The sequence below is a fragment of the Akebia trifoliata genome, chromosome 3, assembly GCF_017979445.1.
Source record: "Akebia trifoliata isolate Shusen 1 chromosome 3, ASM1797944v1, whole genome shotgun sequence".
Classification (NCBI taxonomy): domain Eukaryota; kingdom Viridiplantae; phylum Streptophyta; class Magnoliopsida; order Ranunculales; family Lardizabalaceae; genus Akebia; species Akebia trifoliata.
The window spans coordinates 34,862,468-34,872,507 of record NC_141377.1 but is presented as its reverse complement, the minus strand read 5'-3'; the positions used below and the strand labels follow the sequence as shown (position 1 = coordinate 34,872,507).

Below are 10,040 nucleotides of genomic sequence, written 5' to 3'. Positions count from 1 at the left end.
TATCCCTAGGTGTGTTCTTCTACCAACCAGTCAGTTTGATCAGGAACAAGAACCAGTCCTTGTCTAAGTTTGGAAGCTCAAACAATGATAGTTTTCCTCTCCTCTTAATTATATAAAAGTACCCTTGCTTTTTAGGGCACCTCTTCAAAGAGAGCTGGGCTCTTATATCAAAAAGTCTGAATTGCAGACCTTCTTCCAATCGAGCATTCATCTGCTCGATGGCATAAATAAGATGGTAAAAATTACCGCTCATTTTCCTAGGAGCCCTCTTATAAAAGTTTAAGACTTCTCGAGTTAACCTACTGAGAAGAACTCGGAGGTCAACCTTAAACTGTCCCCAGTACACCACGATGGCATCTTGGGGAACCCTTGAGAGGATGAGGGCTCATCCAAGAAAGAAATGCCCACATCATCAAGGATAGCTTAAGTATCCCTGATCTCGAATAATGGAGGGCACACGAGAGAATAAGTCTTCCCTCTGGCCATGGAAGAAGAAAAAAAAGATAAAGGGTTTAAAAAAGACTCGAGAAGAGGGAATGTTATTTTCTAATCTCTTGGTAGAAGGAAAATCTTGACACTACAATGGTTAAGGGTTGCTAACACCGAGCAAAGATGAGCATGGAAGCAGGTAATAGAATCTTTTCAACAAATAGTTGGAGAGAAATAAAAAGAGTAAAAAGGAAAAGTAAAAAAAAAGTGAAGGGAAAGGGGATATTTATATATTTTAGAGTATCAAGATACATAACAAACGAAGGGTCATGATAAACTAGAAAAATGAAGCAATAATGAGTTGGCAACGCATATAACGTGCGCGAGAAACGATAGAAACAGTACGTACATGCATGTACCATTGGTAACGGGAGGGACGACATGTTTGTACGACGCATAAATGCTTCGAAACGCAAAACAGTCGATAATGCACCCTACGAGAAAGTCATTTAGAGCACCACCATGGATGTTCGAATGGTTAGACTTCAAAGTTAATGCCATGGGTGGAAGGCTTACGAGAAACTGACCAGCAGTAGTCCAATAGGAGGGTGTCATATGCCAACAAATTATTAAGTTGTCTCAAAGCCTCGGATCACAATCCAAAACTTCGAAAGGGTGTATTATGGAGGATATTTTTCATAAAAATGACATATGGCATTTATGGGATGACTTAACCGAGAGTCCGAATCAGAAGAGGAAAAGGGGGTCAATCGGTACTTTCGATCGAGTTCCAAGGATTTATGGTTGAAGTTCGGGGGTATCATATCCCTTAAAATAAGGAGGTTAACCACATTCGCAAGAATCAAAGGAAGACCCTAACAAAATGGAACCGCCCAAACGGAAATCAAAGAGAAAATCTAGGAAGATCAAAAGGAAGAAAATCCCATAAATACATAAGTGCAAGGCACTAAAAGGTATACAGTTTTTCTCTAAAAAATATACGAAATACTATTTTTGTACTAAATCCTAACTTGAGTGTCGAAGAGGTGTTGTTGAAGGCACACCCTAGGACACGAGGAAGGAAGATCACGAGGCATTATCACAAATTACAAAATAGTACAAGTTTTTGCATCTACAAAAGTCATTGTTGAGATTTTTTTTCAATGTCCTTTTGTTTTATATGGATACATAACTTGGATTTGATCCCATGACCTCAAAGTTGCAATGCATCAAAGACAAAATACGGGTGCAAGCCCAAATATTTTAGTCATTATTATTCATTAATTATATTAATCAAATCCCGTGTTTTAAAAATTGGACTAAACCAATGGTCTGACTATGTCTGATTGGATTTTTTTTTTTTTAAATTGATCTCATTCACTTTGAACTGGCACTTTACAAAGAATCGCCAATTTTTTCAAAACTAGTGGTTCAAATCCAATTTTTGCATCTACAAAAGTCATTGTTAAGATTTTTTCAATGTCCATTTTGTTTTATATGGATATTTAACTTGGATATGATCCCATGACCTCAAAGTTGCAATACATCAAAGACAAAGTACGGGTCCAAGCCCAAATATTTGTAGTCACTATTATTCATTATTTTTTAAAAAAATTGGACTAAACCAATGTTCTAACTATGTCCGATCGGATTAAGAAATAAATAAAAAAATTGATCTGATTCACTTTGAACTGGCACTTTACAAAGAATTACCGATTTTTTCAAAACTAGTGTTCAATAGTACGAACTCTCAACTCTTATGAACTGGTTCGTTCTTAAAATCTAAAAAATTATTATTACTAAAAGTCAATTTTATTAGTATTTTTTTAAAGAAAAAAAATTGTAAACTGTGTAGATTTGAATATTATAAAAAAAAATTCAAGAAAATCCTTTTAATCCTTTTGCCTTTTTTCCAACTATTCATGAGTCCATGAATTTTCTTTTCTTACCCTCATACTTGATTTCTAATTTTTTAAATTATTTAATAAATACAAATTAGTCTAGTTGAATTGAATCATGTTCGATCAGATCATTTGAATAAATTTTTTGTTTGATGATTTTTTTTTGGTAGACCCAATGAGTATCCCCACCTTTGGTGAGACTAATCTCTCTAATGCGCCACACACTTTCTCATTCAATTTACGTGTTATGACAGGTAAATAATCACATTTATTGTAGAGATGCATACAAAGATTCAAAATTATGATCTGAGAAGAAAACCCTGTCGTTTCTTACCATCTGAGCTAACATCCGAGAGGTTTGATTTTTAAAACATTGATCAAATCATATAATTAATATTTGATTATATCTTTTTTTTTTAAATAGTAAATTAATAAAAAAAATTCAGAATACAAAATCAAGAAATTTTTATGGATAGAAGTAAAACCGACAATTGTTGGCTTTTTTAGTTGTTCTATGGTTTGGGTGGAGAGAGAGAGAGCGCGCCCGTGACCAGTCTCTGGATGTCAAAGATGACAAGTAGGCTTCGTTTGTCTTGTTTGTATTTATTTTGGTTTATATTTTGACCTGTAAGCACCGCACTCGCTTTTAGCATTTATTAATGGGTCTGTCTCATTGACCAATGATACCTTTCTCTCACACAGCCACCCCTCATCATTCACTCAATCAAATTCTTTATCTTTCCAGGTACGTTTAATTTAACGTATTTCTTTCTTTTTGGTTTGATTTGTTACGAAAAAGCCAAACAGTGTCTCATTAGAAACTAAAGCCATCAAAGTCGGCCCAAAGGGAATCATAAATATATCCACCAATCAAAATCTCTCCCTCTAGATTGGTGATATATATTTTTCCGTACCACAGTTCGAAAACTCATTCGAGTTTACTCTAACCTGACCAAATCAACTCAATTGGAATTTGAGGTGAATCAACCTCAAAACTTGATTGAACCAACCCATCGAGTCAACTTGTCAATTTGGCCCAGATAGGTGATGTATAGTTATGTACTATACTATGTGTCGTAGTTTAAAACTCATTTGAGTTGACTCTAACCAGGCCAAGTCAACACAATTGGAATTTGAGGTGAATCAACCTCAAAACCAGATTGAACCAACCCACCATGAGTCAATTTGACAAGTTGTTAGGTCAACTCATCAATTTGGCCCAATCAACTCCAAGATGAATCAAGTCAAAACTTGATCATGTTATTTGATTATATATAATACTTTGTGGAAAACAAAAAATTTAAAATTAATTTTTAAATATTTATAAAGTTGATCGATTTAATTTTAAATATTTATAAAGATACATTTTAATTCAATTCTTCTAAGTTGACTCACAAGTTTTCCTCTAGGTTCAGTGAATATTCAAGTTGAATTTTCAGGTTCTATAACTATGTATGTATCTAATCCCAAGAGGTTCATCTAGTGGCAAGTCGAGCCTTGATAAGCTCTTCAGGAAGGGTAGGTCAAGTTTCGAAACCCCACAAAGCAATGAATGCCTTGGGGCCACCCTCTAGGGTCTAATTGACCCTCGACTCAACCAGTTGTACGTAGGACTTTCCAAGGGGCAGTGCGTGTGACCGTGGGATTCCACCTCGTAATGTGATGGCTCCACTTCGACCACGCGATCTTCGCAGTTCTTTCCACGTCCAATTAGTGGCTCACCGATGAGGCCGTGACAAACTCCTCACCAATTAGAAAGAGTCTTCCTCGACTCTAATATCATTTGTAATGCCTCAAGCCCATAATAGTACAATATTATCCTTTTTTAGTCTAAGCTCACATAACTTTAAAACGCGTTGTACTATGTAAGGTCTAATTTATCTTTATAGATCAGAATTTGAACGTTCTTCTATCCTATGCGAGACTAATCACACTCCTCCCAACTATTCCACATTGCCACGTGACAATTCCACTTTGACTTCTCGATCTCCGTAGTCTTTTCCATGTCCAACCAGTAGTATACTATCAAGGCTATGATAAAGACCTTCTGACAATCAAGTTAGCAAAAGAAGAAAACTTAAAATATTATGTGAAAAATGGGTAAATTCAACACCAAGGTCCATCGAATTTAATCATTTTTCATGTAGTGTTTAAAAGAGTCCTGTAAAATTTATCCATTTTTTCATGTAATCTAAATCAAAATACAAGGGGAAAGAGTCCTTTATTTGTGTGTCGATACCTTATTTATACAAAAAATTAGAATTTTTCTTGCATTAGTAACTTTCTTCTTCGCAATCTTGCGTTTATTCTCATATCCTACTTGAAATAGGATTCTTCTATCGTTATCTACTAATTCTTTATAGAATCACAATTCTTTCTTGTGTTAATCTCCTTCCAAATTAGTCTAACAATCTCATTCTAATTGAGATCATGTAGATCATAGGAGACCTCCCATTATAGGTCCACTCTTATTCTCTTTCTAATTTTGTGATCTTTCTTCCACAGATTAGGTTTTCAATCATGCTAAGTCGAGTGCTTCGAATACTCATATGTGTCACTTAGGCCGAATTCCCTTAAGGAGTCAACTAAAGTGAGAGATGGGTATCTTGACTGAACCTCTCTCCTATCGAATGGTTTCTGCTAATTCGAGGATGAAACACATATGTCTCTTTCGATTCATCTTTGTTTTGCACTAGTGACCATGTGGAGGCATCTTGGTTCATGTTATCAAACGTGATTATTCCCCCCATAATTAACTACTAGTGTTTACACAATTAAGGAGTAGAAGAAAAAAGGAAATAAAGTTGCAGGGGTATGATTGACGACCACTAAACTCTCAAATTTAAAATACATTGATCAGTTTATTTTATGCTTTTAGAGTTCTTAGAATTGTGTGCTCTCCATCCATGTGGCACACGATCATGCTTTTGGGTGTCACGTGGACATGCAATCCATATATATAGGATTGGAGTCAAGAGACAAGCGTATTTTGGCAATCATTGTCCTACATGGTTTAGAAGTTTCGAAATAGACTGATTTTTTTGTGAGGATGATCTCTATGGTGAGAAAATCATCCTCACAAAAAATAGTTCATTTTGAAACTTCTAACGCTATCAAAAGTGGTTTATAAATTAACGGTGAAAATTGACGCTCCATGACTCTTCAACTTATTTTGAAAATAATTTTTTGTTCTAATTCGTTTGAATCAAAATTTCATGTAGAAATGATAAAAAAAAATTTAAAACGCACGTTTGTTTCATGTTTATGTAAATGTGATGGATGATTGTATACGTAGAAGAGAGATAGATATATAGATCTTTGGATAAATAGAGAGAAATTAACCATCTTAGGGATGATGAGATGGCCAAGACCATGCCTCAGTGAGTGGAGATCTTAAGCTCGAATCTCCCCTTAGGGACCACCCTTAGGGATTTACCCAGAAATTTTAGTGCATTTTGTGTTTGGGGCGCGACCGGGGGGGGGGGGGGGAGCTACACTTGTCTCAAGGATTAGTCGGTTGATCTAAGAGACCTAAACACCTCGGTTCCAAATAAATAAATAAATAATTTTGATAATAAAAAAGTTATAAAATTGATTTTTTTTTTTTAAGATAAATAGAAAGAAATGTAGATTTATATGTGTTATTTTTCTTTAATAATAAATGCTACATACTACGTAGTAGAGTAGAGAGATGGGATGTGAAATGGGTATATGGTTGTCACTTGGTTGGCTAAAAAAAAAATATTGAAGTAAGAGGAAGGAAAAAAAAAAGATGGATATAGAGAGAATTAGAAAAGGAGTGAAGTGGTGAAGAATGGAGGTGGGGGCAGCACCGCTAACGGGCTACAGCCAACCTGTCCTCTTCTTGAGATGTCATTTTCACATCTATAACACCTTAATGCATGCCTCCTCCTCCTCCACTGAAGGCCCTCAAACCTATGTAGATCTTTCTCCAACACTCTCCCTTTTTTTTTTTTTTTTTTTTTTTTTTTTTCTTTTTCTTTTTTCTCTCTCTCTCCACGCGTTTATGTGACTCCATGAGAGAGAAAGCTCTTGTCATTGAAGGGGACCCATTTGACATTTTAACCGTATCGCTTATCTCTCCCTACCACTTGCACCAGCACTCTCAAAACCTTTGTATAAAGGAGAGGAGAAAGATCTGAAGAAACTATAGAACTTTGTTTTGATGATATCCTTACTTAATTACAAGATTCTATAACTAGTATATGGCAATTGCAGCAACTATGAACCAAGACAACAACAACAACAAAGATAGCCATGAGCAAGACATGGTGATGCCCGGCTTTCGCTTCCACCCTACCGAGGAAGAACTCATTGAATTCTACCTTCGTCGTAAAGTCGAAGGAAAGCGCTTCAATGTTGAACTAATAACCTTTCTCGATCTCTATCGCTACGACCCTTGGGAGCTTCCAGGTTTCCCATCCCTTCCTCTCCTTTTCAATTTTTGTGAAATGAGTTTGCTTTTACATGTCATAATTCTGATCTTTTTTTCCTTAATTTATTACCAATCCTTCTTAATTTATTACCAATCCTTCTTACTAATATTTTTGTTGTGGATTTAATTCTTGGGAAAGAAAAATCATTACCAATCCTTCTTACTAATATTTTTTTTGTCTTGATTGAATTCTATAATTTTCAGCATTAGCAGCAATTGGAGAGAAGGAATGGTACTTCTATGTGCCAAGAGATCGAAAGTATCGGAATGGTGATCGACCCAATCGTGTGACAACTTCGGGATATTGGAAGGCTACAGGGGCCGACCGAATGATCCGGACCGATGACCTTCGGTCAATTGGGCTTAAGAAAACCCTAGTCTTCTACTCTGGGAAAGCTCCTAAAGGTATCAGGAGCAGTTGGATCATGAATGAATATCGCTTACCCCACAGCGAGACTGAACGGCATCAAAAGGTACTAAATTACCTTCAAAGAAATTTAGAAACACGATATGTTTTTTTCTAATCAGTTTGAAGAATTAAAACTATAAAAAAAAAAATTAATATGAAAAATATTAGGCTTCTTGTAATCTCAAAAACTATCATGAGAGACTGAGAATTATCAGATTTAATTTGTATTCTAGTTCTCCCATTAGGGTTCTTCTTCTTCTTCTTCTTCAATATACAATTCATTAATACCATATAATACTAAAATGATTGGAAGTGCTAACCAATTGAGGTTTGGTAATCAATTTCATTTTTTTTTCTTTTTAATTTGGTGTGGGTAAGATAAAACTGATTATAATGAAATTTAAGGAAATAAATTAACTGAAAATTTAAGGTCATGAATTAACTACAAATTTATTACACTTCTCATTACTTCTAGTGTGTTGTTCATTGTCAGAAGGAGTACTATACCCAGTTGAAGTTTGGTAATCAATTTCAATATTTTTTTCTTTAAATTTTTTGTGGGGGTTGTTTTTAAAACCTATAACAAAGAAATTTAAGGTGGTCATGAATAAACTATAAATTTATGACACTTCTCATTACTTCTGAAGTTTTGTTCTTTATTTTTACAGCAAAACTTTCATAATAATCCTCTCTTCTTACAGTTGTGCTTCTTTCAATCATCATTCCTTAATTCATTAAAATCAATTATTTTCTTTTAGGCTGAAATTTCGCTTTGCCGAGTCTACAAGAGAGCAGGAATAGAAGATCACACCCTAATTCCTGGATCAAATTCCTCTCGGCCATCCTCATCGAGAGGAACCCAATCCGATAAAAAGCAGCACAATATGGTGAATCATGGGACGACGGCAAGTTTCCAAGCTCTTGAAGGACAATCACCACCGACCGAGATGGAGAAACTGCATGAAACAGAAGGAAGCAGTAGTACCGATACGGGGACCGCACTTGGGCTACCCAATCCAAGAACTTATGGTGCAATACCTCCCATAACCACCACACTTGAAGTGGGTGGAACATTCTTACACCACTCTCAAGAATTGGGTTATCTCCTTCCAACTAATTGCACCACCCTCTTCAGTACCTCTTCTTCTATACCTATGGCTTCTGTCGACGAGCTTCGTAAACTAGTAGACTACCAACAAGCTTATTCCCAACAGCAACAACAACAACAACAACAGCAACTACTACTACAATTACAACAACAGCATAATCATCAGAATATCACCCATTTCATGCCATTACCGCCACCCCAATCACAATCACTAGCACTCAACACCCTACCAAATTCGCTGCAAACTTTCTCCGACAAGCTCTGGGAGTGGAATCCCATCCCAGATGCTGATAGAGATTACACTAGCCCTTTTAAATAATAAATGTAACTGGACATATATGCATAGATAAGCTATAGGTTTACTGATTTACTATGTCTTTTTTTCTCTAGTACTAAGGACAAGAATATTTCTGACTTCCAAAACTAACTGATGTTGGAAGAATGTATCTTTGCTTGCTCCAATGGGGCTTATTTCATTTCCTTATAGTAAGTTCTATTTTCAGCTTCTCAATTCTCCAATATAAATTTTAGAGGAATGGATGAATTATTGAGACTAAATTTAGATTTTATTTGATGAATTGGACTAGAATTTCAAATGTGTGCGTCTGTGTGGGTTTGGGGGGGAGGGGAGGGTAGGTTAGTGGTTAGGAAAATCAAGCCAATGGGTAAGGCTCTTCTTCTAGGAAAATGGTTGCGGAGATTTGAGGGGGGATAAAAGTTTATTGTGTCAAGATCTATAATCATTAGTGTAGAAGCTAGTCTTATGGGAGGGGTGTTCATAATGGACGTCATGTTTAAGTTCAGAAAAATGGACAAGGTTGGATATTAGGAAGATAGATGGGGAAACGAGAGAACCCTTATGTCGTTCTAGCGATCTCTAAATAACAAAAAAGGAATATCTTATTCAGAATCTGATGGATGACATGTCGTAAAATTGTGGCTTTAGAAAAGCATCAATGATTAGGAGATTGATTCAGTTTCTACTATTCTATCAGATCTCTCAAGAAGTCCTTTTATCACTTCCATTTTGGATGGGAAATTATTGATTTTGGATCATCTGACAGTCTTTTAGTCATCAGATCTTTCTAATTAAAGGCGTCGAATTTTGTATGGCCACTATTTTTTCTTGATTATTTTGTTTGGGGTACAAAGGTTCCTTCTACGGTATCTTTCTTCTTGTGAACCATATCTTTCTTGATAAAATTCTACCAATTGATCATCTTAGGGAAGGGAATATCTTCATGAAGGATTTTTGTTTCTTATGCAAGAGAGATGGTGCATCTATTAATCATATATTTCTCAATTGTCTCATAGCTTGCAGTATTTTGTGTTCCTTCTTGTTTCCAATTCAAAGTGGATTGAGGGTTTATCTAATTTTATCATGATTGTATGTCTTTTTTCTTTTTTTTTTTGACGGTAACCGTGAAGCTGGGTTCTAAGAGAGTCGAACCTAAAATGTGGAAACATTTTCCACGCGTCTTACCATCTTTTGCTAAGTTGGCATCTTCTATATCATGATTGTATGTCATAGCTGGTATATTACCGTTTTTTTCTTAGAGAGGCTGAATATTTTGAGGATTGCTCATAGTTGATATTTGTTGGGGAATTTGGAAGGAGAAAAAATGACAAGACGTTCGAAAGTAAAGAAAAGGTCCTTCACACATTTCGCTTAAAACTAAGCTTTGATGTTCCATTGGTCCAAGAATTTCCACAGATATACAAGATATTTTCGAAGAC

At 35.6% G+C, this 10,040-nt stretch overlaps 1 protein-coding gene across 1 annotated transcript; it reads left to right on the top strand.

Annotated features, from left to right (window-relative positions):
• Nucleotides 1-6,429: 6,429 nt before the first annotated feature.
• Nucleotides 6,430-8,805, top strand: LOC147406569 (protein ATAF2-like). Its single transcript, XM_086434664.1, has 3 exons — nucleotides 6,430-6,764; nucleotides 6,991-7,259; nucleotides 7,954-8,805. The coding sequence occupies exons 1-3, from the start codon at nucleotides 6,557-6,559 to the stop codon at nucleotides 8,620-8,622; spliced, it is 1,146 nt and encodes a 381-aa protein (XP_086290790.1). The 5' UTR covers nucleotides 6,430-6,556; the 3' UTR covers nucleotides 8,623-8,805.
• The last annotated feature ends 1,235 nt before the right edge of the window (nucleotides 8,806-10,040 follow it).